This window comes from Dipodomys ordii, unplaced genomic scaffold (assembly GCF_000151885.1).
Source record: "Dipodomys ordii isolate 6190 unplaced genomic scaffold, Dord_2.0 Scaffold10, whole genome shotgun sequence".
In the NCBI taxonomy this organism is placed as follows: domain Eukaryota; kingdom Metazoa; phylum Chordata; class Mammalia; order Rodentia; family Heteromyidae; genus Dipodomys; species Dipodomys ordii.
Genome location: NW_012267226.1, coordinates 10922085 through 10949587, shown reverse-complemented (window position 1 = coordinate 10949587; position 27503 = coordinate 10922085). Strand labels below are relative to the sequence as shown.

At 50.7% G+C, this 27503-nt stretch overlaps 1 protein-coding gene and 2 long non-coding RNA genes across 3 annotated transcripts; 1 reads left to right on the top strand and 2 right to left on the bottom strand.

Annotated features, from left to right (window-relative positions):
* The first annotated feature begins 6 nt into the window (after positions 1 to 6).
* On the top strand, positions 7 to 27295 carry Slc37a2 (solute carrier family 37 (glucose-6-phosphate transporter), member 2). The gene is made up of 18 exons (XM_013009712.1): positions 7 to 113; positions 17281 to 17362; positions 17788 to 17881; positions 17982 to 18060; positions 19363 to 19498; positions 20074 to 20150; positions 20818 to 20984; positions 21424 to 21461; positions 21706 to 21858; positions 21989 to 22079; positions 23486 to 23548; positions 23839 to 23924; positions 24377 to 24425; positions 24534 to 24607; positions 24815 to 24893; positions 25007 to 25104; positions 25269 to 25333; positions 26882 to 27295. The coding sequence occupies exons 1-18, from the start codon at positions 55 to 57 to the stop codon at positions 26895 to 26897; spliced, it is 1506 nt and encodes a 501-aa protein (XP_012865166.1). The 5' UTR covers positions 7 to 54; the 3' UTR covers positions 26898 to 27295.
* Positions 23932 to 24886, bottom strand: LOC105980793. The gene is made up of 3 exons (XR_001174768.1): positions 24824 to 24886; positions 24232 to 24382; positions 23932 to 24105 (listed from the first exon to the last, which is right to left on the bottom strand). It is a non-coding gene; the product is annotated as an uncharacterized LOC105980793 (long non-coding RNA).
* Positions 25106 to 26899, bottom strand: LOC105980792. The gene is made up of 3 exons (XR_001174767.1): positions 26416 to 26899; positions 25590 to 25796; positions 25106 to 25160 (listed from the first exon to the last, which is right to left on the bottom strand). It is a non-coding gene; the product is annotated as an uncharacterized LOC105980792 (long non-coding RNA).
* Positions 27296 to 27503: the final 208 nt, after the last annotated feature.

The window sequence follows — 27503 nt, the reverse complement described above, 5'->3', positions numbered from 1 at the left end:
CCCGACACACACGCCGGCGCCGGGGACGCCAGCCGCGGGCACCCGCCGGGCAAGATGCGCTCCTCCTTGGCTCCGGGCATCTGGTTCCTGCGCGCTTTCTCCAGGGACAGCTGGTGAGCAGAGCCGGGCGGGGCGCGCGGACGGACGGACGGACGGACGGACAGCGGGGCGGCCTGGGGGAGCGGACTGGGCCGCGCGCGCCCGCGGGGCTCTGGCAGCACAGACCCCAATTCCACGTCCCCCGCCACCCCCCGGGTGCTAGAGCCCTCACGCCTCCGGCATCCTCACCCCCAGACACCCTGCGCACAACGGGGTCCCCCCTCGGCTTTCTGATCCCCTCCACACACCTGAGCCGTCTGGCTGGGGAAGCGAGCCAGCCGCGGGCGCTGGAGGAGTTGTGGCTTCTGGTTTGATCTGTTGGGGGGCTCGGAGCTCAGTGGGCCTGGGGGTTCCAGTTCGTGGGCGATGGGGAGAGCAGAGCCTCAGCGGCTTCACAGACCGGTGGGCACCCCGAAACCGACGAGCCCGCCTTCACAGCAGCCGTCCTCCCGTGTGGGTTGGGGTGGGTGGAAAGGTTTCAGCCACTCTTTCTCAGGGCGGTGTGGAGCCGTTTACATGGGCTGCCCGTGGGTTTGCAATAAGTCGTTGCCATTATTTACAAGTAATTAAAAATAGCTCCATGCCTGGCTTCTCCTGGGGAGGGGCTGCACACACACGCACACACGCACACACACACACACACACACACACGATGTAACCGTGTGAGAGTTGGGAGTCTTGTTTAGATGAGGCAGGTGCTATTGCTGTGGTCCGTTTGTCTTAAAGTTTCCAGGCTGAAGACATGGCTCAAATAGTATAAAGCACGAGTGAGCCGAAGGCCCTGAGTTCAAACAGTGCCCTCCCCCCCCAAAGGAAACAAAACAATTCTTTCTCAGCGCTCTTGGTTCCTGGACAAATCAGGGCACTTGGTGACTTTAGGCTAAGTGTATTAGTGACATTACTCTTCATTTCCCACTTCACTCATTTAGTTACTAACTTGGTGCCAGAGTTTGGAATGGTTAAAAAGATTTTTATTTTTTCAGAGATAAAATCACGTCTCATCAGAATATGAAAATAAAAGTGTTGGAAGATTTGTATTTTAACAGTCAGGTGCCAATAGCTCGCACCTATAATCCCAGCAACTTGGGAGGCTGAGACCCAAAAGTCCATGGAGATTTGAAGCCAGCCCAGGTAGAAAAGTCTCCAAGATTCTATCTCCAATTAACCAACACAAAACCAGTCTGGAGGTATGGCTCAAATGCTAGAGCATCAGCTGGGAGGAAACAAGCTGGATGTGTATGAGGCCCCTGAGTTCAAGCCCTGGTACCATGAAAAACTGTATTTCACTCATAGTGAAGGACTAGAAGGGGTTAGAGTCAGATCAAAAAGAGGATCCAAAAACCAGAAGAGTACAATGGAAGGGGCGACATTTTCCAAAAAGAAAGGTACTGCTCACCTAACTTACATAACTCTAACCCCTCAAAACATCACCTTTATAATAATAATACTTTATTTTCTTTGTTGGTCTTGGGGCTTAAACTCAGGGCCTAAGCGCTGTCCCTGAGCTTTTCTGCTCAAGGCTAGCACTCTTCCACTTTGAGCCACAGCACCACTTCTGGTTTTCTGGTCATTAATTGGAGGTAAGAATCTCACAGACTTTCCTGCCCAGGCTGACTTTGAACCATGATCCTCAGATCTCAACTTCCTAAGTAGCTGGCATTACAGGTGTGGGCCACTGGCGCCTGGCTAATAACAAATTTTTCAAAAATCCATGACATTTCAGCTTACAGGTTTGGAGATAGATGGTGAGGACAAATGCAAACAATGCAAACGTGTTTAATGCCTCTGAGCACACACTTAAAATAACATTGATAAATTTACAATAATAAATTTATAAATAAAGTTATTTATTTATAGGACTCAAGGTTTTAGTGCTTGCCAGGCAGGCACTCAACCACTTGATCTACATCCTCAACCCTTTTTGTTTTAGTTATTTTTGAGATCACTCATCTATGCCTTAGCCAGCCTGGACCTCCATCTTCATATTTTACAGTTTCTTTTCTTTCTTTTCTTTTCTTTTGTCTATCATGAGGCTTGAACTCAGGGTCTGAGTGCCGTCCCTGAGCACTTTGTGCTCAAGACTAGTGATATATTTTGTCATGTGTCTTTTATCACAATTCAAAAACAGAATCCAAAAGAAATACACATTTCAAGTTCAGGAATTATAAAGCCACGCTGTTTTTCCCACAAGCTAGGCTGGCAAACGATTGCAAATAGCACTTATGGACAGATTTTACATGACTTATCACTTAGCTACCACTTCAAAGAACTGTGAAATAGTTCAAGGGCATGAAAAGTTAGAATCAGGATAAGTGAAATGCTAGATTCAAAAAACTTGGAGGGATGTCCTCTAGACAATACACAGTCTTTTCTTTTTCTCTAAAGACTCCCTTGAAGATCAAAAGCAATCTATTTTAGAGATTATTATTTCTTTTATTTTTTATTTTTTTAGTGTGAAAATACTGTACAGAGGGGTTACAATCACATGGGCAAGATAATGAATACATTTCTTATCAAGCATTGGAGCCTCCTCCTTTGTTTCCCCTTCCCATCCCTTCCCATCCTCGCCCCCCCCAATCCTCCTCCTCCCCCCCCCACCAAAGTTGTAAAGTTCTTTTTCGACATAACGACTTGTACATCTCATTGTTACAATGGGTCCACCTGAATCCCTATTTAAATGATTTGTTTTTTCCCGTCCCCTCCACAAATTATGCCAACATCAACTACAGTGAAAGCAGGGGTTATACCATGGGGGAAGGGAAATTATTATTTTTTAAGCATAAAATAAAGCTAATCTCATTAGATTTGATCTTATGATTTACGTCAGCACAGTGAGAGTGGTAATTAACAGACTGGCCATGCTCACTTTGCCTGAAGTTTTCATATGGAATCTTAGGCTTTAAAAACAACATTTCATTTTATTGTTTATTGTTGTGAGGTCAGGAAGCCATACCAAGAAGCCATCTTCACTAGGTTTGACCTGCTGTACCTATAAATTTAAGACAAATTCCTTTTTCTGCAGAGTCTCCCAAAGCTAAGGCTCCTGGGCCAGCCAAAAATGAGTGACCTTCCTGTGCCTGTAAGGCTGAGAAGCCAGTAAGCCACTTTTCTTAGGAGTGTTTTATTAGTATTGGCTCTGTACAGTGAAGCCTTGTTCCTTAAAGGAGCTGGTTACATCTGGATAAATGGGCATCCTTGTCTAACACAATACTTCATGTAAGTTCTTGGTTATATAACTTTTCCAAATATGTCCTGGTTTACAAAAAAAAAAAAGTGGAGGGATGGAACCTTTGCAAATAGCATACTACCATGAAAATCAAGAAGACCCAATGAAAGTTTTTCACTTCTGCTGGGCACTGGTGTTTCATGACTGTAATCTGAGATCTGAGGATTAGGGTTCAAATAAAGCCCAGGCAGAAAACTCCATGAGACTCTAAAAATCAAGTAACCAGCAAAAAGCTAGAAGTGGTGGTGAGGCTCAAGTAGTAGAGCATCAGCCTTGAGAAGAAAAGCTGAGGGAGAGCGCAAGGTCTTGAGTCAAGGCCCTGAACCACCACAAAAGTGCAATTTACTAAATTGCTGTGTAGATCACCTCAGAGGAAAGAGAAAAGTCTTCTTTGTGTTGATACCCTGAAAGTGGAGCACTAGAACTATTTCAAACCAAAAGGACAGTCATCTACTACCAGTTCATTTAATCAAGGTGGTGCTGATCGGTTGAATCTAGGGTTAGCAGTCTCTGAAACCCATCTCCTCTTGACTAGAGTGCTAGAAACTCCTAACTCAATCCCTGTGTTCTTCAAGTTGATCAGGTGATACCATTAGAACCCTGTGCCCAAGAGTAAATGCTTGGTGCAATGCTTTGCTGAGATGATTAACAATGAAACATGTTGGCCTATGGCTGACACAATCTGTGGGGGGAACATATAAAAGTTTCTGGTTAACTTACTACTTATTAATTTAAAAATGAATGCTGTCTCTAGGGGCCAGTGGGAGGCTCATGCCTATAATCCTAGTTGAGATATGGGGATTATGATTTAGAAAATCTGTGAGACTCTTATTCTAATCACCAAAAAGCTAGAATTTGAGCTGTGGCTCGAATAGTAGAATGCTAGCCTTGAGCATAAAAGCCCAAGGTCAGTGCCCAGGCTCTGAGCTCAAATTCAGGTACTGGCATTATAAAAGTTATGATGAGATTTGTTCACTCCTACACTATAACATGAAGTCAGCAACAACATTTAGACAGTATCTTAGAAGCATAGTATATGTCTAATTTCAAAGAAGACAATAAGTAGTACATCAAAAATGGATGAACATCATTTTTAGAGAAAAAAGCTAAAGATATAACCAAATTCTGAGACAAAATTTCCATAATATTCAAAAAGTCAACTAAAGAGATATAGTAAGTTTTGAATAAACCTTAAAATCTGAGTTTAAATAAAATGCTAATATTTCATACTCACAGGTGAAAACAGTGGTCTGGACTGGAAGATGTTGGATTTAAGTTAAAAAAAAGCTGCATACCATATTTTGTCCGTTTAGAGCTTGAAATCAGAGCCTGAGCGCTGTCCCTGAGCTCTTCTGCTCAAGGCTAGCTAGTGCTCTACCACCTGAGCCACAGGGTCACGTCCAGTTTCCTGGTGGTTAATTGGAGATAGGAGTCTCATAGAATTTCCTGCCCAGGCTGGCTTTGAATGAAATCTCCAGATCTCAGCCTCCTGAACTGCTAGGATTATAGATGTGATCCCCTGGCACTGGCTCAGGTAAACATTTTAGTTGTAACTGAAACCATGACTAATACCTCTCTATGTTGTCATCAAAGCCCTGTCAGAATGCAGATCAACAGACACAATGTGGACATACAGTCTCCTACTCAAGCAGTGAGCACCTGTGCAGCTATCATGAAACCTTGAGTTCAAAAAAGAAGCAGTGTGTGGGCTGGGAAGGTGGCTCAGTGGTAGAGTGCTTGCCTTGCATGCATGAGGCCCTGGGTTCAATTCCTCAGTACCACATAAGTAGAAAAAAAAAGCTGGAAGTGGCGCTGTGGCTCAAGTGGTAGAGCGCTAGCCTTGAGCTGACCGGACCCCTCCCCCCCAAAAAAAAGAAAGCAATGTGGACAGAGAAGGCATTCAGAAATCTGAGCTTTTAATAAAGTAGCAATATTCTGAATTTCCTGAAATATTTATGTAAATAGTATGTATATAAACTTAAAGCTATCTCTTCCAATTTCACAATTGTATGCTTGTTCAATAATAACATCACCTATATTCATGTATGGAAATATCACAATGAGATACCCGTATACTACAAATGTATAGTAATTCAAAAATAAAATAATTGTCTAAAAAAATGTACATATCATCCAGGTGCTTGTGGCTCATGTCTATAATCCTAGCTACTCAGGAGGCTGAGATCTGAGGATTGCAATTTGAAGCCAGCTCAGGCAGGAAAGTCCATGAGACTCTTATCTCCAATAAACTACTCAGAAAATGCTGGAAGTAGAGCTGTGGCTCAAGTGATAGAGTACTAGCCTTGAGATAAAGAAGCTCAGGGCCAGAGCCAATGGCTCATGCCAGTAATCCTAGCTACTCGGGATGCTGAGATCTAAGGATCACAGTTAGAAGCCAGCCGATGCAGGACAATCCGTGAGACTATCTCCAATTAACCAGCAGAAAACTGGAAGTGGAGCTGTGGCTGAAAGTGGTAGAGTGCTAGCCTTGAACAAAAGAGCTCAAGGACAGCATGAGTTCAATCCTACAACAGACAAAAAAAAATCTCGGGGACAGGACTCAGGCCTTGAGTTCAAGCTCCAAGACCAGCAAAACATGCTCTCTCTCTCTCTCTCTCTCTCTCTCACACACACACACACACACACACACAATAAACTTAAGGTGGGTTTAAACTCAGCACCTCATATTTACAAAGCTGGTGCTCTACTACCTGAGCCACTCTCCCAATTCTTTTTGCTGTTTATTTTAGAGATGGAATCTCACAGACTTTTCTTTTCTGAGTAGCTAGGATTACAGGCGCAAGCCACCAGTGCCCAGCAGCACCTCGCCTTCTAAAGGGTGAAAGAACAAATCTTGGTTTGCAGGGACCCTGTTTTTAAGAATATGAACACACTCATCAAAACCGAGCCAGCTTCAACACCATTTTAACACACTTCACAGTTTCATTTGAGATCCTTTATTTGTACGTACTATAATCCGGATCAAACCAACCCCTATTTTATAAACCTGCCACTCAGATCTTGTGTTTTGCTGCCCTCCATCTTATTCTGGAATTCTTAGTCATTTAGAAAAAAGCTTCTCTTTTCCCCTTTTAACAAAAACACACCTCATTACTATTTCATCATAATTGCAGCTCTCTGCCACTATTCATCCTAGTAGGGTCTCATTCAGATATAGTATATTTTATTTATAGAGCTAAGGATTGAAATTCAGGCCTTGCACATGCTGGGCAAGTGCCGTACCACTGAGGTAACAGCTCCAACTCTGTCGTGTGTATGTGTGTGTGTGTGTGTTCTAGTATTGGAGCTTGAACTCAGGGCCTTGTGCTCTTGCTAAGTTTTTTTTACTAAAGACTGACACTCTACCACCTGAGACATACCTCCACTTGCAGATTTTTGCTACTTGGTTGGCAATAAGAGTCTCAGCCTCATCTGCCCAGGTTGACTTTGAACTTTGATCCTCAAATCTCAGCCTCTGGAGTGGCTAGGATTATAGATGTGAATCGTCAGTGCCTGGCTCTTAATTTTAACTTAACCAAAGTTACTTACATTTCAGATCAAATGAGGCAGAGAGAAGGTGGATCGTTGTTGTAAACAATCTGCACACACAGCTTTCTATAGCTACAGACAACAATTTACACACTTCTTGCAAAGTGTAAATTCCATTACTGTGCTCTCCATCCAGCGTCTCCAAAACTCAACACAGCACCGGACTGGAATCTTTCCACCAGTATGTGCTGTCAGTAGTGAACACTGGGACTCAGTTTCCTTATCAGTCAGCAGGTGGTTCCTGAGGATCCGTGTGCTGGTTCTGAACGTGGGCAGGGTTCCTCCATGGATCTTCTCGCCCTTCCCTCCCAAGGAAGGGTTTGGATTGTGGCTCTTACTGTGCTGAATTTTGAGGCCTGTAGAGACAATGAAGACCTGATCTCACCTTCTCAAAACAAAGGGTGAAGCTGGAGAAGGCAGGCGCGCGCGTGTGTGTGTGTGTGTGTATCTGTGCGTACATGCGTGTACAAGCAGCACGCGTGGGGGCCCGGTCAGCAATTTGTATTTATTTAGCTATGGTGGGGATGGAACCAAACCCAGGGCATCACACATACTGAGCAAGCCCTCTACCACGTAGCCACAATGCAGACCAAGTCAGCAATTTTAGGAGGCACAAGCATATGTATTAAAGGGTTTAAGGGTGACCTTTCCTATGAGCTATGTCTCTTCAAGGTCGGGTGAATTGGTTTTGAAGAAAAGCTGCCTCGTGGAGCATGTCTGACACATGAAGTATTAGAGATTAGGTAGGTGTAAATTTCCTGGTATTCAGGAAGTACTCGATAAATGCTGGCTTTTACGAGCATTATTAGCGATAATCTCATTATCAGCTACGTTATTATATAATATTACAGATGAAGCTTAATCCTATTAGAATTTCCTAGGCTAAACAAAATGTCGATTAGGGTGGAGACAAATAGTATAAAAACTTACAGCCCAAATAAAATGAGAAATGAACTTACCTGCTTTTGCGTATCCCCAAAGAGAGCATGCAAACAGCAGTGTGGGATCAGGGGAACAGGCTGGAAAGTCAACTGGCTTTGGGCTTTGGACCCTTGGTGTATAAAATGGGGATCAACAATAGTGCCTACCTGGGTAAAATGTAAATGAGGTTAATAGTTCGTGTAGATAGGAGCCCAGCTTATAGTGAGCACACAGAGTACTATTATTTAGTTCCTACTATTGTGACTCAGGTATTGTTAATTTGTAATCTCTATAGAACTGCAGGTTAGCTTGCAGTAAAGGTAAGAATGGGACTCAGGGCCTGTCCAGCATCAGGTAGCTGCTGGATGATGGAGGTAGCGTTTGGGTCGGAGCAGCGCAGCTCCTAAGCTCATGGTTGGCCATCACATCCCATTGTCCTCATGAGAGTGTGTGCTGGGGGAAACTGGCCTCAAATTCATCACTCTGAGAGTCCATTTCTGGTTAGCTAAATAAGAGAAATGATTACCTGTATCAGAGAATTTCAGTTAAATGAGAAACTACTTAGGGGCTAGTGGACTAGCTCATGTGGTAGAATACCCACTTAGCAAACAAAAGGCTTTGAGTTCAAATCCTAGTTTACAAAAAGGGGGTGGAAGGGAGGAAAGAAGGAAGAGAGGGAGTAAGGAAGGAACGAAGGAAATTAAAGGTACTGGGCTGGGAAGGTGGCTTAGTGGTAGAGTGCTTATCTAGCATGCATGAAGCCCTGGGTTTGACTCTTCAGTACCATATAAACAGAAAAAGCTAGAAGTGGCACTGTGGCTCAAGTGGTAGAGTGCTAACCTCGAGCAAAAGAAGCTGAGGGACAGTGCCCAGGCCCTGAGTTCAAGCCCCAGGACTGGCAAAAAAAAAAGAAAAGAAAAAAAAAGGTACTTAGCCTAGCATTCAACATACTTGGTATTTACTAAGTGCTGATAAATTTCTGTGGTGGAAGGGATTCCATCCCCAGTGGAAATGGTTAATTTGTCATTTTTGTTATTGTTATTTGTGTTGTTTTTGTGAACTCAGGGCCTGGGTACTGTCCCTTAGTTTTTTTTTTCCCCCACTCAAAGCTGGTGATCTACCACTTGAGCCACAGCTCCCCTTGGGCTTTTTGGTGGTTAATTGGAAATGAGAGTCTCACAAACTTTTCCTGCCCAGGCTGGTTTTGAACTTCGATCCTTAGATCTCAGTTTCCTCGGTAGTTAGGATAACAGGTGGGAGCCTCCTGCACCTAGCAATTTGTAGTTTTTATAGAACTGCAAGTTAGTTTTTCCCCATGGAGCACAGAGGTAAAATGAGGCACAGAGAAGCTTTGTAGCCTGTCCAGCATCTGCTGGACCATAGGGAGGAAATGGTGGACCTGGAGTCTTTGTCTGTGGATGGCCTCTGTCTAGTGGGCAGAGGCTGGGGACGCCGGCAGCAGGTGCAGAGACAGCGCCACCCAAGCTCTGTCCACAGCTCTGCCCTGGCCCTTTCCAATTAAATCCTTCTGTGCCAAGATCCGAATGGGCCATGTCTGGGGGCAGCTGGTAACACAGGCAACTTTCCAGAAAGATGACTGCGGCTGCTGCTTATGGGACTGAGTGTATTTCCTGGGGCCTTGGGGTGTGGGGGCCGGACTGAGGAGGTAGAGAAGAGCAGCCCGTGGGAGGAGGGAGCAGGATGATGCAGCCGCTGGATGAGCAGGAATGGGTGTGGAGGGGGCGCAGATCGGTCCGGGAGAAGGACTGGAGCCGAGAACTCCCACACTGCCTCAGCTTCCCCACACCCTGATCTTCCCCCCCGGGACTGAATAAGGCTGACAAATGGTTCTGTCCCCTGGAGTTGGCTGAAGCAGAAAGACACTGAAATACACACCATTGACGCCTGTTAATCCAATTACACTCTTGTACCATTGTTTATTCTGTCATTCAAAGAAGCCCAGGCTGAGTGCTGGTACCTCAGGCCTGTAATCTGAGCTACTCAGGAGGCTGAGATCTAAGGAAGGAGGTTCAGAGCTAACCAGGGGGGGGAGAAAAGTCTGTGACACGCTTACATCTAACCAGCAAAAAAAAAATGGAAGTGTGGTTCAAGTGGAGCAGGGCCAGCCTTGAGCAAAAAAGTCAGATGAGTTCAAGACCCAGTACCAGCAACACACACACACACCACCACCATCACCACCACCACTAAAAAACAAAACAAAACAGAAAACCCTGGAACCTTAGGCTAAACAAGTTACCCGAGTAAGAAACAGAACCAAAAATGAAAACTCAGCCTCTTTCGGTTAAGTCTGATGGCTTTTTCCCTGTTCCATGCCAGCCCTGAGTGCGGCCTTACTAAGCTTTCTCTAATTCTCCCAATTCCTGCAGACATACTTGGTAAGGGCAGCAGGAAGCTGCTGAAGATGAGCAATGATGAACAGAAGGAAAGCGGGGGCAGGGCAGGATTAAGCAGGGTAGAAAGACCTGGAAATTACCATTCAACAACTGTCAAAAAGTCAGAAGTCAAAATCAGGAAGCAAACTGACAGCCGATGGGCTTCCCTCCCACCTCCCGGTAAAAGTTAAACTTGTAAGTTTAGGAGATCTAGGAAGCTGTCTAAATGGCCTCCTCCTTTGAAATGGAGCTTGTCTTGGCTGGGTAAAAACAAAGAAAGAAAGGTTTGTGTGGCAGAAGGAAGTCCTGAAGGTTACCTGTATTTTGGGTGGACCTCACCCATCTCATCCACCCAAAACTGAGGTCTCAGGATTAGGAGTTGCTAGATGACTTTGCCACCTGGGTTCACCCTGTTCAAACAGTATAAAAGCAGCTGGTGGCTCATGCCTGTAATCCCAGCTACTCAGGAGGCTGCCATCGGAAGCTCATGGCTCAAGTCACGGGGAGCTTGTCCTGGGTGCAAAAGCCTAGTGAGAGCATGAGACCCTGAGTTCAAGTGTACACACACACACACACACACACACACACACACACACACACAGTACAGCAGTTACAGACAGGAACTGCCATTCAGTCAACTCCTATTTTCTGCATGGGAAGCAGGGAATGTTTCTTTTTCTTTCTTTTTAATCAGGCATGGGGCTTGAACTCAGGGCCTGGGCACTGTCCCTGAACTTCTTTGGCTCAAGTCTAGTACTCTACCATTTGAACCCCACCCAACTTGCCAGCTTTTTCTGAATAGTTTATTGGAGATAAAAGTCTCTGGGACTTTCCTGCCCAGACTTGGCTTCAGAAGCTTGATCCTCAGATCTCAGCCTTCTGAGATTTCAGGCGTCTGGGAGGCGTTTTTCTCTCTTCGCCATTTCTCCCTACTTTAACCTTCTTTACTGGAGTACATCCAGCTAACGCCAAAAGGGCCCAGAGCCGCCCCATTCTCTCCCACCCTGCACTGCGCATGTGACCACGCAGGTCCCTGCCCCCACCCCTCATGACTGTGGCTCCTGTACTTCCTCTCCCGGGCAGCTGCTTCCTCTTTCCCCTCATCTGTGTGGCTTGGGTGGGGCCACCTGATTCAGGCTGCCTGGACCAGTCTAGGGGGGGCAACAAGGGGTTTACAATTGTCTGCGTGGTTGCTTGAAGCCTTCTTTCAGAGACAGCGGGGCGTACACCTGCTGAACAGCTTCTTCTGAAGCCTAAGAACTAAGTCTTCCATCGTCATCCTGGTTGCCTAAGAAAATCCTCATGATGTAATACAAGGCCATGTCGAGTCATCGGTCAGAGCACGCAGGGTTCCCTACACAGCTTTCTTCTCAGAGCAAAAGGATCTATATTTTCCTCTATCAGAATAAAAAGACCATCATCTTAGCTGTGAAATTCATCTAGAAAGTTCTGGCTTCCTGTGGCTACCAGACCACCGTGGTCTGGTAGCTTCTCTAAGAAGCGGCTTGGGTCTAAGCTCTGAGTCAACTTGATTTCTCTCAGCCAGTTAGATGAAGAGGATCAACAAACACAGGATTTCCTGTCCCAGGAGAAGTTTGTGCCTTCTGTCCTCAGAGGGCTTCCCACATCTGGCCTGCCTCTGTCCTGTCTTGTCCTCTGAAGACATGGCCTGAGGGATAGCTGTTCCTGGAAACCCTTTCTCCACTGGGATATTTCCCCTGTGGCCCACCCCCTTCCCCCAAGCCAGGATGGCAGGGATGATGGTACTGGAGCCATTGGCCCTGCTTTGGTCCTTATTGTGCCCAAACCTCTTTCCCTTTTCAGATCTACTACTCCCCAAGAGCCACATGTGGTAGATCACACTTGTAATCCTGGCACTTGGGAGGCTGAAGTAGAATTACAAGTACAAGGTCAGCCTGTATTATATGATGAGACCTTGTCTCAGAAAAAAAAAAATTAAAAAAAAAAAAAACCCTGCTGACCCCAGCATAGGTCAGCAGGTTCATTTCCATAATGGAAGTGCCAAAGTCACCTGCAGCCGCAGTCAGCAGCTGGCCAAGCCAAGAAGAGGGATGATGCGGGGCATCAGCGAAAGCTCTGTGTCCACTTCTTACAAGGCCAGAGTCCCTCTGCTGTGTGGTTCTTGTTTTTTGGTGGTATTGACAGCCCTGGGAGAGGGGGAGACGTTGTTGTTGTTGTTGTTGTTAATGGTAGTGTGTGCTAATTTAGCACACACTGTTCCCTGTCCCTCCCTCAGCAGCATTCTTAGTGCAAAGTCTTAACAAGGTCAACGAGGCCACTACCGTGTTCCTTCCAAAGAGTAAGAACTGTCAGCTCCTAGCTAAGAGATAGCCAGTCCCCTTCGCTATCTCATCTGGTTATTCAGTAACCAGTATCTGGGCTGGGGCGGGGGGAGCAGGACTCTTAAGAGGTGCCTCCTCTCACTAACAAAAGACTTGGAGGGTCATGGGGCATCTGGCCCCACCTGAAACCACCCCCCCCCCCGTGTCCCTTGGCCCCTGGCCTGCTTGCCAGGCCCAGCCCCATGCGTGCGCACGCTCAGGGGCTCTACACATTTTGTAGCCTGCTCCCCACTGGGGCCTCTCAATTCACGAGGGATGGACTTGTGAGAGGAGAAGTGAAACCCATAGCTGCCCAGCTCAGGGCGAATGTGAGCTCAGTCCTTAACTGGCCCCACGTCCCCAGTGAACAATGGCACCTGGGCCTTCTCCGAACACCTGACCGAGTGCAACACTGGAGCAGGAAGAGATCCGGCCCCTAAGAGCCCCGTCCCGGCAGTGGTGTGACTTTGAACTCATCCTTCCATCCTCTGGAGTCCTGTACCACACCACAGAGCCCCGGGAATCATGTTCTCCTGCGAATCTTGGCAGAGTTAGCTGTTTTTTTGTTCTGTTTTTGTTTTAATGGGTCATGGGGCTTGAACTCACAGCCTGGGCGCTGTCCCTGAGCACTTTTACTCAAGGCACTAGCCTTGGGCGCTCTACCACTTTGAGCCACAGCCCCGCTTCCAGTTTTCTCTTGGGCAAATGGAGATGAGAAGCTCACAGACTTCGCTGCTTGGGCTGGCTCTGAACTGTGATCCTCAGATCTCGGCCTCCTGGGTGGGATTGCAAGTGTGAGCCGCCGTTCCAGGTGGGAGTCAGGTTCTGTGGGAGGTTGAGATCTCGCGGTGGGGCAGGCCCTGAGAGGAGGGCAGGGTGCTGGCGTGGACCCGTCCTCACCCTCTCGTCTGCTCCGTGAGGGCGCCATGGGGTGGCCTCAGAGCCACTTCCCCTTATCATGGCAGACTCCACATAGACCTCCACCTGCTTCAGGCCCGGCCAGCGCGCTAGCAGTGTCCCCGCGGGCCCGGGTAATATACCGTGGGTTGGTGGAGAGTAGAGGGTATCCCCAAATCTCTACCTTTCAGCTGAGTTGAAGGGAAGTCTGCTGGTCCAGTCAAGGTTGGGTCCAGTCTTGGTTTTTAAAATAGAGCAGCAAAAGGCTGCCTTCACTCCAGCCAATCGGAAAGAATATCAGCGGCCATTTGTAAGTGTCCACCGGGTGACAGGAATACTCCACGGGCCATGACTTCATCCTCTCACGCCCCCAGCGGCTGGGCTACTGGAAAGATGATGAGCAAACACACCAGCTTTGATTGCTAGGGCTCTGCTGTTTTCTCTTTTAGATAACAACTCCTGGCAATAAACCACGGGGGAGGGGGTCTGCAATTCTCCCACGTGACGCAACACCCTGGCGTAGGAAAGCCCAGGCCCTCTGAGGATTCCTATCATCCTCAAGAGATGCCAGCATGCTACCGCTTGGTACCCAGGGCCCGGCCTGCTCCCAGCCATGTCTCCTCCTGTGCTTGGCAGCCCCAGAAATCCTGACCCATACAATGTTCCCAAACAGGTAGTGTTATTTCATGCCTCTGTGCCTTTCCATATACTGCTTCCTGCTCAGCCCTGCCCAGCCCGGCCACCTCCTGTTTATTTTTAAAGTCACACCTCTGGGAATCCTCTCCTGACTGAGTTCCAATCCCACCGCCCCCGTGTCCCTGGCTGCCTTCGCGTCACGCATGGCCTCTCATAGCACGGTCACACTCGTTCTGTATGTCTTTCTTTCCACTGATCTATGCACTCCAGTTAGGCAGACATCCTCTGTTTTTGTTTGTAACTAACTAGAGCTTGCGATCCTCCTGTCTCAGTGTCCTGAATGGATTACAGGCATACACTGCCTGACTCCGAGATCCCTCGCACGATTTCCTTTGCTGTCTCTTGATCCCTAGCGTGTGCAGGGTACCCGGCAGGCACCCAGGCAGAGGGAAGCGCAGCCTTGTTTTTGCCAAGTGAATGGGATGTGAGAGATGGGCATAAGGCGTTGTCTTGTGGCACATAATGCCTACGCAGGGTTGGGTGGGACAAAATTCCAGATGAAAGGGAGAAGGAGAAGTCTGGGAGAAGGAGAAGCAAGGAAAGGCAGGGAGAAGGGAAGGGGTGAGCGAGCCCCCCTTGCTGCTGTGTGGTAGTGGGGATGGGCGGTAAAGGGCTGCCAGCGGCTGAGTTGTCCGGCTGGGCACTCTGGCTCTGCCCCGCTTCTAAAAGCGTTCAGCATGTGTGCTCGGGTGCAGCTTGGCTTCCTAGTCCAGCCCAGGCTCCAGAGCTGGCCAGGTCCTCACTGCCTGGCCTGTCAGGAGTCTTGGTTCAGAGACGATCTGATTTGGCACTATGGTCAGTGGTCACACAGCCTGGCCAGGGCCTGGCACCGCCACGTGGCCAGCCAAGGTAGGCTTAGCCAAGGTCTGGGGGCTCTCACAGGTGGCACCACCCAGACCTAGGGGCAGGGCTAGGAGTGACACGACCTGTGCCATGGACAGGGTAATTCCATCTGGGAACAGCTAGTAAGGAAATCCGAGGCAGAAACAACTGAATGGCGTCCCTCCCGGCTTTCTCGGCAGTGCTCTGGGCGATGTTCTCTGGGGGACTGCAGTGTTCTTGCATTTATTGCAAAAAGCCAACTGGGTGCCAGTGGCTCACGCCTGTAATCCTAGCTACCCAGGAGGCTGAGGTGTGAAGATGGCAGTTCAAAGCCAGCCTGGGCAGAAAAGTGTGAGACTATCATCTCTAGTTACCCACCAGAAACCCGCTAGTGGTAGAATGCTTGCCTTGAGCAAAAGAGCTCAGGGACAGTGCCCAGGCCCGGAGTTCAAACCCTATGACTTACCAAAACCAAAACGAAACAAAAAAACCCAAACCCACAACAACAAAAAGCCCTATTGGGCATCAGTTACAGTTCTCTGAGTCTCATATATCCCTGGACTCAAGAGTCCAGAGCAATTTGGCAACCATTTAGAAGCACGAAAACTTTCCTGTCATCAGGTTTGCTGGTACCAATCACTGTGAGGGCTCTTTGGGTAGCCCCAGCTTCCTGGTAGAACTCAAGTCCTTAGAGGACCTGTGATCCAGCCAAGAGCCTTTGGGAACTAGTAGCCAGTAGCTGGCTCTATGTGAGTGGAATCTTTCTCCCTTCCCCTCTCCTTCCCCTCCTGTTTCTCTCCCCTCCCCCTCCCTTCTTTTCTCTCTCCTTCTCCCTCTCCTCTCTCTCCTGTAGACAGTCTTAATATGTAGCCTAGGCTGGTCTCAACTCATGGTCCTCCTGCCTCAGCCTCCCAAGGGCTGGAATTACAGGCAGGCACCACCACAGCTGACTTGGAACTTCATTCTTGCTGAAGTGAAAAGTATAGGGGGGAAATGTAAGCAATGAAGAAAGGAGCACATTCAGCTTCCTTTGCTTAATAAGATTAACTGAGGGGAGCAGTACAGAGGCTGAGATGCATGTAGAAAGGTCATTTGAAGGGCTGAGGTGAGGAAGAGCCCAACCCAAATTCAAGCCTTTGCTGCAATACCGTTTATTTCACAAGGGGTACCCTGACACATTAGAGGAAAGTTACTTAGGGGTTCAGAGGCAGATTCCCACGAGTTACAGAATGAGCATGGAGTGTCACCCTCAGGTTCAGGGAGCTGGGGGCAGGAAAGGGCACCAGGAAGCTCCTAGCTTTCTCCTCCACTTCCTCATGAGATCTCTGAAGAGCCCAGACACTGTGTTTTCTCTGAAGCCTGGCCCGGTCTCTCTGGCCTCTTTTTCTTTTTGGTGGTGCTGGGGATGGAAGACTGAACACTTGCTTGACCACTGAGCTGCGCCCCAGCCCCCATTCTGAGGTCCATTTTCCTTGAACTTCCTTGGGGAAGCAGATGGTGACTCAAGCAGGCCATGGAGCTCCTTCCCCAGACCCTGGAAATTCTGAGGGCTGCCTGGCTGTTCTTTCCATCTGACAAGAGCATGGGGTCAGGACAGGATCTGTGAGCCACCAGAAAGAATGATCTTTCTGTCTGTGAGGTATGGGGCAGTCATCTTGAGTTCCATCCCCAGCTGATCATCTCCAAATGTGGCTGAGCTCCGTCTGCTGTGTTCTAAGCCTAAGTGGCCATTTAGCTTCACTTTGAAGACAGATTCTCCTCCCCCTTCAGCTTCTCTCTTACTTCCTTTTGTAAAACCAGTAATGGGGCTTGAACTCAGGGCCTGGATACTATTATCCTTGTTGTTTTCTCATGGCTAGCACTCTACCACTTGAGCCACAGCTCCACTTCAAGCTTGTTGGTGGTTCATTGGAGATGAGTCCCATAGATTTTCCTGCCTGAGCTGACTTCCAGCCAAGATTCCCAGATCTCAGCCTCTACGTGGGTAGGATGATAATCACCAATCATTTCTGATACTTAGAAAATGACCTCAACTCCTTGTGGCCACCTACCTCTAAGACAGACAGGCCTTTTGCCCTGTGGAGGACTCAGGAGGAGAGGGATGGGAGGTACCGGTTAGCAGGCAGTGTCACACCCAGCCAGCAGGCAGTAGGCTGTTCAGGAACCTCAGAGGCCCTTGGTTCAGAGTCTCCCCCTGGCTTCTGCCTCCAAAAGCTTGAATGAAGATCCTGAAGGGAAAGAGCGGTGGGGCCAAGGCCCTGGGCTGCCCGAGATGGCGCAGCTGAGACACCTGGGCTGGACTTCTGCTGAGCCGGATGCTGTTCTTCTCCCGCAGGTTCCGAGGCTTCACCCTGGTGCTCACCTTTCTCATATACACCTGCTACCACATGTCCAGGAAGCCCATCAGCATCGTCAAGGTGAGGCTCTCGGACAGCACTACGTGCAGGGAACGGTCTGGATCTCAGGCTATCACCCTCCATCCAATCAGTGCACGGGATGAGGATGGCATCCTGCTACCCTGGGCACTGGGTTACCATGGTTACCTCCTGGCCACACCCACCGTCGGTAGCTCTTTTCCTCCCAGCAATGTTTCCTTGGGTGCCCCTTCCTTTTGAGTTTCCTCACCTAGCCCAGTCAGTAGGCTAGGTCCAGGAGGCCCAGTCAGCGGATGGGGTGAGAGTGCTGGAGGCCTGGGCTTTGTGTTCATGTGACCACCTTCCCCTGGGGCCAGACCCTGCTGGAGCAGGTGGCAGCAGCAGGGAGCGTGGACTCAGTGGGGAAGCAGGCATGCTGGTGTTTGGGGGAGGGTCACGCCTGACCTGAGCTTGCCATCCTCTGCCAGAGCCGGCTGCACCAGAATTGCTCAGAGCTCATCAACCCGGTCAACGACACCCATAGTTTGAATGACACCACATGGTGCAGCTGGAGTCCATTTGGTAAGAATGAGTCTGCCCTTCTCCACCCCACCCGAGAGCCTGAAAGGGCTTCCACAGGCGCAGTCAAGAAACCAACTTTGTCTCTCCTGCCTGCTTTTAGACAAAGATGACTACAAGGAGCTGCTGGGGGCGGTGGACAACGCGTTCCTCGTGGCCTATGCCATTGGCATGTTTATCAGGTAAGGAGAATGCAGCGTGCCGGCCCCTCCACGGGGAGATGGCTCAGAGCCACTGCTGCTCCTGACCGAGCTGTGGGAACGAGGCCAAGATTCCGCCCAGCCCATCAGCCCAGGGCCGGCAGCACCACGGGCGCCAAGGCCGCTCGTTCACCCGGTGGCCATGCACTGATAGCAGCTCCCCTTCCAGAAGGGGGTACTCCGTACTCCCCCCAAGTTGGTCCACTCAGAGTAGCACCAGTGGCCACGGAAATGCCCACGTGTAGACTAGCTCAGTGAGTTCATTGCCAGGAAGCACAGACAGAAAAGGCGAGGTGCAGACTTCACAGGGCCCTCAGACTAGTGGGAGAGCATTATAGAACAGTGCAGGAGCTCAGAGGTGCTTGTTCAGTCCAAGCTGCGGGGAGGGCAGAGGGCTGAGGACGGCTCCTTGGAGCGATGCCCTCCATGGCAGTGGAGAAGGGGATCCAGGTACTGATCAAGCCAAGCACGGCAAGTGAGGGACAGCATGGGCTGTGGGGTAGGATTTCCCATTGTTCACAGGGATGGAGGGGGATCTGCCCGAGGACGAGGCTGGCTGCACAGGTCCTGTGCTTCATGCTGGGGGGGGGGGCTGGAGGATTTTACCCAGATTTACAGGTCAGAAACATCATCTGAGGCAGTACTGCACACGTGAAGGAGGGCCAGGCTGGGTCACGCCAAAGGACCTATCTGCCAGCAGCCTGAGCTGCTGAGCTGGAGGGAGGGAGGAGAGTGGACGTTCCCATGGTGATAACAGATGCATGGGATTGGCACGCTGGACAAGGATGCAAGGGGCAGGCTGGGTGGGCCTTGGGGGCTGAATGGGGGTGGGGAGAGGCAGCACCTGAGCCGCGCTTCAGTGTTCAGGTGGAGGGAAGTTCTCTTCTCAGGTCAGCAGTGCAGGAGGGGCCAGGAGGGTAGGAAGAGGAATTAGAATTGTTTCATTCAATTTCAGATGCTTGGTGGCCATCCAGATAAAGATGTTCTTGAGGTTGGGTGAATGGGGGGGTGGGGGCAGGTAGAGACTGGGTGGCATATACCTTTGGCAGTTAACATCATAAAAATGAAACACAAGATGGCGGCTCTGGGCATGCTCAGCCAAGGGGGGGAAGATGGGCAAGAGAACCATCATGGGCAGCACGGTCCACAGAGCGCTGCATGGGAAAGGGGGCTGAGTCGATCCCAACGGGAGCAGCAGCTGAGTGGGCCGAACTGCAACGGGGCACGGAGGCCGGTGGCCGAGTGCACATTTCAGATTTAAGTGAAAACCCATCTCTTCTCCAGTGGGATTTTTGGGGAGCGGCTCCCCCTCCGTTACTACCTTTCAAGTGGAATGCTGCTGAGTGGCCTCTTCACCTCCCTCTTCGGCCTGGGATATTTCTGGAACATCCACATGCTCTGGTACTTTGTGCTCATCCAGGTATGAACTCCATTACTGAGGCCTTGGTCCCCACTGCAGAGAGCACCCTGAGGCCACGGGTCCTTCCTGGGCACCCGTAGGCTCCTAGCGGACTCCCAGGTCCAGAGCCTCGTGTCATTGGCTCACTCCTGCCTTGAGCATTTCAACAAGATTACTTCAGGGCTGGGAAGGTGGCTCAATGGTAGAGTGCTTGCCTTGCATGAGGTCCTGGGTTCGATTCCTCAGCACCACATAAGCAAAAAGAAAAAAGCCAGAAGTGGTGCTGTGGCTCAAGTGGTAGAGCGCTAGCCTTGAGCTGAAGAGCTGAGGGACAGCGCCCAGGCCCAGAGTTCAGGCCCCATGCCGGCCCCCCCCCCCCCCCCAAAAAAAATAGATTACTTCAGTTGTGTGAGAGGCTTGGTCTTGGCTCAAATGATCTTGAACTAGGGGAGAAGCCAGCTCATGACACTGGCATGTGCACGAATGCATGAGAGGGACGGGCAAGGTTTGCAGTGTGGGGTGCAGAGGGCCCCTCGGCTTTGACACTGAACCCCCTCCACCTGGGCTTGCTCCCCCCTCCCCCTTGCTCTCCGCAGATCTGCAACGGACTTGTGCAGACCACGGGCTGGCCCTCCGTGGTGACCTGTGTTGGGAACTGGTTCGGGAAGGGGAAGTGAGTACTGAGGGGAGGGAGAGGTGGGGAGGGAGGGCTGCCGGTCCCCCGCCGCCCTCGGGTGCATGTTCAAGGAAAAGGATGAGAATTGCCTTACTCTTATTTGCACGTGCGGAGATGAAAATATTTCCGTGGTTAAGGAGCATGACTGGTTTTCTCCTGGAGAAGGGCAGCTCATAGAATTGGCAGCCTTACTTATGCTTCGCATAATATAGATGAAGACAGAGAGAGGCCTCTGTAGCTCTTCTTGAACTGGTTTTGTGGGGGGAACAAAAGTTGCCTGTGAAGCAGATTTCTCATGCCTGGCATTGACCTCTGGGGCGCTATTAAATTCTTGTGTAGGGGGTGTCTCACTCCCCATAGGGTATGTATATATCTGGCATCTTATCACTTGACACCAGTGACAAAACCTCCAGATGCTCCCAGATGTTGGCGGGGAGGGAGGGGGCGGTGGGAGTGAATCATCCCCACAGTTGAGATCACATAGTAAAACAGGAGTGGGGCTCTGCACCCTCTGTGGGATCAGTGGGGTGTCCCGGGCCGTGCTGTCTCCTGCTTAACACCAGCCAAGGCCTGGGTCTCAGTCTTCGGCACCACCCGGAGGCCGAGGGCTAGGCTTTGGAGGTTGCAGTTGCCTTTGCTACCTGTTTCCCTCCCTCTCCTGCAGGCGCGGGTTCATCATGGGCATCTGGAACTCACACACGTCTGTGGGCAACATCCTGGGCTCGCTGATCGCTGGCGTCTGGGTGAACCACCAGTGGGGTCTGTCCTTCATCGTGCCGGGCATCATCACGGCCATCATGGGTGTCACCACCTTCCTCTTCCTCATCGAATGTGAGCACATCCCACCCTCCCCACGCCCACACCAGGGAGCCCCACTGGTCTGGTTTGAGGAGACAGCTGGACATGCATGGGGTTGAAAGGCCAGTTATGCAACTCTGAGCCGCAACAGTAGTATCTACAACCCCAGGATTTCAGAAGGTTTAAGGGGCAAATGTAAAATACTTGGTCCAAAGCAGGTGATCTGAGATCTGTGAGCGGGGCCGGCGGGGCTGGAGGGCTGTGCAGAGCACCGCTGTCTTTCCCATTCTCTGAGACCTGTCTATTGGCAAAACCAGGTTCTACCCTAGCCTCACACCAGATGGATGCTAGGGGTCAGGCCTCGCTCCCTGGTGCTGGCAGGTGTCAGGCTGGCTTCCTGCACCAGCTTAGGCCCAGTGTAAAGTAAAAGCCTGGCTCGATGAGGTTCTCAGATGGGTTTTGTCCCCCACAGACCCAGAAGATGTGGACTGCACCCCTCCGCAGCACCATGTAAGTGTCCCATGTATCTGTCCCTGCCTGCCCTCTCCATCATAGGGAATAGACTTGTGGGGAGAGGAGGGGAGGGGAGAGCTGTATTCCTTGGGTTGGCTCACCCATAACCCAATGGGCCTGGAAGGTCAGTTGAGTGCGAGAGGAAGATGTGCGCGTATGTCTCGCTTTTGCCGTCCATCCTCCGGCTGGGGGAGGTGGTGCATGGTTGTGCTCACAGCGAAGGCTCCTCTCCTCTGCTTAGAGCGAACAAGACAAGGACCAGGACAATGCTGAGGATGCTGGGAACAGTCCCTATGGTCACAGAGACAGCAGCACAGAGATATCAGCCAGCTATTCCAAGGAGCCAGGCCCTGAGCCTGCTGCCATCAGCTTCCTGGGAGCCCTTAAGATTCCGGTGAGAAGCCCGTAGATTAGAGGGAAGGGCAGGGCCTTCTAGATTTTTCCACTGGGTATCAGGAGATGGGAGTACTGTGCACGACATCCTGTTTGCACTCTTTCCATGGTCTGTCTGCTGCACTCCCCAGGGTGTAATCGAGTTCTCACTGTGTCTACTCTTTGCCAAGCTGGTCAGCTATACCTTCCTCTACTGGCTGCCCCTGTACATCTTCAATGTGGGTGAGTACATGGAAATAAGCAGCTCTGAGGAGGCCAAGGCCGCTGCTGGAGGGGGAAGGACACCAGGCTGGTGCTGACGGTGATTCCTGGACACCACAGGGGTTCTGTGGAGCTACTCAGTGGATTTATTTAGTTACTTGTGTTAAGTGGGAAACTGAATCCCATGCACTGCCCCTTGCCTTCCTTGGGGCTGAGTTGGGCATTAGGAACCTAAAGCTCTGGTCGGCTGGCCTCCAGCTCTTTCTCTAGCCTGAGTGCATATTGTTTCGTTCAGAGGTAGGTAGAGGTGTTAAGGATCTGCCTTGCGAACTCAGTTCCAGGCTGAGGAAGGGCCTGGAGCGCCCCTGTGCTATGTAGTACTTGGCCTATGTGGAGCCTCGTGGTGACCACTGGTTGGAGGAGCCGGGACATACACAAGATCACTTTTTTTATTTTGGCATGGTGCTTGAACTCTGGGCCTGAGTGCTGTCTCTTAGCTCTTCAGCTCAAGGTGAGTGCTCTACCACTTGAACCACAGCACCACTTCCAGTTTCTGGTGGTTAATTGTAGATAAGAATCTCACAGACTTTCCTGCCCGGGCCGGCTTTGAACCATGATCCTTAGATCTCAGCCTCCTGAGTAGCTAGGATTACAGGCATGAGCCACCAGTACCCAGCAATGAGATCATTTTTGTGGTTGATAAAGGCTGAGGTCCATTGGCCCTGGGTCTCTGCTTTTCCACAGGGAGGGTGAGTCTACTAAGGAGCAGCCTGCTCAGCCTTCCCAACCCCAGTAGCCTCAGAGCCCCACCTCTCACCCACTCCCTCCTAGCCCTGCCTCACACGTGCTTGCTCTGGAAAGGAGTGGGGATTAGTCACAACCCGACCTGTAGCTGCAGCATGTCTGGGGCTGTATGTGACAGGCCCTGTGTGATTGAGTGCTGTAGACACTGTGACCCTTTGTCTTGTGGCTGACTTCAGAGTATGAGTCAACCTTGCAGATGAAGCTACACAGTTAGACTTATAGATGTTCCCTTTTCTAAACTCAGCACTAGAGTCTGACCCAGAGTTTCCAACTTCCTGCTGGTTTCCTCCTGGCTCTGCATCAGCAGAGACCAAAGGCAGCCAGGCAGGCTAGCAGGTCAGGAGCGGAGCAGGAAAAGTGGCTGGAAGGGCGGAGGCTCAGTGGAAGTGATTGTGCTCCAGGGGCAAGATGGCCCCTGGAGGGCAGGAAGGCTTTCTGAAGGTCAGGACCACTCTGCAGGGGCAGTGGGCAGTACATCACAAACTGACACAGACTCACCATGTGGCCTTGACCAATCCCTGTGCCACAGGCCTTCAAGTCGACCCTCTGAGGAGGCTGTGCTGGGACCGATGCCCTGAAGGGCTTCTTCTGGATGTTCACTGAGTGTCTGTGTTTTTCCACAGCTCACTTCAGTGCCAAAGAGGCTGGAGACCTTTCCACGCTGTTTGACGTTGGTGGCATCATAGGTAAGACCTGGTGGGCTGTTTCTCTTCCTTCTGTAGAAAGAAGGAAACTGTTCAGCAGGTTATAACCTCAGCAGTGGCCCCTGAGAAAGAGCTCCTGGTGTACTCTCACTTCTGCACCTGCTTGGTTGGGCCTAAGAAAGATGGCCCTCTTGTTTGGTTCCCTGTAGTGAGGGTTGCAGGAGAGGCTAAAAAGGGGAAGGTCTTCCCAAGGCCAGGCCTATACTGGGCAGCAGGTGAGGGGATGGAGGGGCGATTTTGTCCACGAAGTGTGTGATATATATGTGTTCCAGGCGGCATCATGGCGGGGCTCATTTCTGACTACACCAACGGCAGGGCCACCACTTGCTGCATCATGCTGATCCTGGCCGCCCCCATGGTACGTATGAACTCAGTGCAAAGCGTGCGTGCTCTGAGAGCTGTGTGCCCTTCTCTGTGTTGTGCATGCTGCTGTCTCTATACATGTGCACACACACCCCTGTGTGCACCTCGGTTGAGTAGTGAAAGTCAGCAGAAGGTTAGGCCTAAGAAATCTGGGAAAGGGATTAAGCTTATTTGGCCTTGGAGGAGAAGAGGAAGAGCACAAAAAGGGAAAGAAACTGAGGTTAGATAGGAGAGATTTCTTGGGGATAGGGAAATAACAGATGACCACAGTTTGGACTTCCACCTGCGGTACACTTAAATACCTGAAGGCTGGGTCTGTGAGGCTGGAGGAATAAAGTGACTTGTGAGCTTCCAGATCTGGTGGAGACAGTTTCAGACATGGGGGCTCCGGACCAGCCAGGTTTGGAAAGTGGGCCACGACTTCATCTCTCCTTCCTCCTCTCACAGATGTTCCTGTACAATTACATAGGCCAGAATGGGATTACTAGCTCCATAGGTGAGGATGGGTACCGGTGCTGAGAGGCGGCTGTGGGAGATGAGGGGGCGTGGCCTGGGCTGGGAGGGGCCTTTCCTCTCTAATGGTGCTGTCTCTGCCTTTGCCCAGTGATGCTCATTATCTGTGGGATCCTGGTCAACGGTCCGTATGCACTCATCACTACAGCTGTTTCCGCCGACTTGGTAAGTTGGCCACCCCAGGGTGTCTGGGACAGCTTCATTTCGCTGGATCCCTTTCTCCTCTCCTGTCCTTTAGGGATAAGACCCTCAAAACCCTTGAGGACCCTCTCCCTCTCCCCGACCCCTCGGTGCCACTCTCCATGCATGAGTCTGCCCTCCCCCAGTCCTGGTGCTGCTCAGCTCAGGTGCGCACTCTGCTCTCGCCCACAGGGGACTCACAAGAGCCTCAAGGGCAACGCCAAAGCCCTCTCCACCGTCACAGCCATCATCGACGGCACCGGCTCCATAGGTCTGTGGTTCTCATCTTGGCTGTTGCCAGCTGGAGCCGAGCCTGGTCTTGGGCAGGCCTCTGGGTGCCCAAGGTGAACAGGTCCTCCTCTGATGACGTTGCATTTTCTACAGGTGCGGCGCTGGGGCCTCTGCTGGCTGGGCTCATTTCTCCCACGGGCTGGAACAATGTTTTCTATATGCTCATCTCTGCTGACATCCTGGCTTGCTTGGTAAGAGTTCTTGGGGTATCCATGTAGGTACTGCGGGGGGGCTCTGTCTCTGCAAGCTGGAACCAAATGTTTCAAAGCATCAGGGTTTTTGGAACAGCTGCTCTTTGCTCGGAATGACTGCTTCCCAGGGTTGACCCTTTTCTCCATGCCTTGGGCTCCTGCAGCTCCTCTGCCGGCTGGTGTATAAAGAGATCGTGGCCTGGAAGGCGGCCCTGGGCAGAAGCAGAGGGTGAGTCCACCAGCTCTGCAGGTCCCACCTCTCCCCAACTCACTTCGTTTAGGAAGCCATCCAATGCTCCAGTCTAAGGCTGGTCCAGCCCTGACCCGCAGGGCTGTGGAAGCAACCCTCTCTCCTAATGTGAGCTGTGGACCGCCACCCTCCCCGCCCCAGCCCTGCTAACCTTCCTCTGTTGTCCTCATGTGTCTCCATAGCTCTAGTCTGGCCCTAACCCACCCGTGATATTATTTTCCTCAAGTCCCATGACCTTTGTGAGTATTGTCGTGAAGTCTGTGGGCTGCATGCAAATCTCCTCCTCCATGGTGTGATTTTGTTTTCCAACTTTCTCTGTTTTCTCGGGAGCCAGGTCTTGGAGACTCGACTTGGGCAGAGCATAGTGCTTGGGAAGTGCTTCCCAAGGGGTTGGAGGTGGCAGCCTCTTTCCTGAGGGACAGCAGAATGGCTTTGGCCATGCCTGTGGGGCAGAGGAGGCAGACCAAGGGAACCATTTTCCCTCTGAACTCAGGCTGAGCTGCAAATGCCTCCTGAAGGTCAGAAACCAAGGCCTTCTGGCTCCTCTGCCCTTTCGTGTTGGGCGGCGGGCGGGGGGTGGGGGTGGGGGGAATCAGCCAGCAATTAGAGCTTCTGAAAAAATCTGAATCAAGGTGGCTAGCCTGGTGTGCTGTCTGCCTGGTGTTTGGCGGTGGTGGCTATGGAGGTGGTAAGAGGTTTAGGAGCTGAGGCTGTCTGCTGGGGCCAGGGCTGGGCAACTCCCTGGACCCTTTCCAGCTCTCCTCCTGAGCAGGAGCCTACTGTTAATGAGGAACTGGCTGGAGCCTGGACCTGAGCTGGATGGCAAATGTGAGGAAGAACCTTCTGGGTTCACAGAAACACTTCCATTTTAGGAAAAGTGTCACAAAGAGGGGGAAAAAGAAGCATTTGCAGTATCTCACCTCCCTTACCCTACTATGGAGTTGGGGGTGAGGGGTTGATGGCAGGATTTAGCTACTTCTGTCTGGATTCTCCCAGCCAGGCCTGAGAGGAGACTGACAGAGGAAGAAAATACAGGGACAACAAGTACTTAGTGAGCGCACCTTTCTTTTGGTCACCCTGAGAGGCAGGCACTCATGTAGAGAGGCTGTGGGGCACCTGTGGGGCTGTTGCTTTTCCGGGCACTGCTGCCATCCCAAGCTGGTCCTGCGTGAAAAGCCTGTGGAAGGTGTGAACAGACTTAGTAGAGTAGAGCTGTCACCGGGCTGGGCATTGGGAATGGGATCCCTGGACAATCCTGGCCTCTCTACTCACTCAGTCCTAAGACCTGGGCACACCCTAGAGTCTCGTGCTCACGCATAGACGGGCTGTGTCACAGCACCCTCTGAAGCTAAGGTGAGCTGGGACATGGATGCTGCTTTGTAAAGCTGTGAAACACGGCGGAAACATGGAGTTCTTCATGTTAATCTGCCTTGCTGGTCCCTGTCCAGGAGGTAAAGGAAGCCCTAATTATAGAGAGCTGAAAGACAGGAGCTGTTGTCTAACATTTGCTCTCTCCTTTTCATGTAGGTATAAAGAAATATGAGGACTTGATTGGAAGAGAAGCATGGAGGGTCCCCACTGGGTCCCCAAAGTGCTTTCCAAGGGCAAGGTAATGGAAACTTCCACTGACAGCTGAGACAAAGCCTTCTGATCCAACACCAACCAGCCCAGCCCAGCCCAACTCACGAGCTGTTCAGGGTACAGAAGATTCTCCATGGGAAAAGACCAGGCACGAAGAACTGCAAGACTGAGGGCCTGCAGTCTGGGAGCTGCCAGCAGAAGGGATGGGGATAAGGGCAGAAACTCACACTCCTGCTTGTTCAGACTCTAAGAAGGATCGAGGCTTGGCAAGGGTACATCTTTCTTTCCCTTGTTGAGTTTTTCACTTCTGCAATCAGTTATACTACCAGGGGATATTTTACTTGTCTCTAAGGTACCTGGCCTCAGTTTTCTCTGTGTTTCCCAAGTTGGACACTCCTCTACCTTCCCATTTGCTCGTTACTAAAACTCCCTTAGCCACTTTGAAACAGGATTGCTGCTCTTTTAGGCCAAGACTAGGGTGGGGCAAAGGAGCTGCATCAGGCACAGAATGTGAGGTGCACTCTCTTGGGCTCGTGTGAGTGCTCCCTGACTGGAGTCCTCCTCGCCT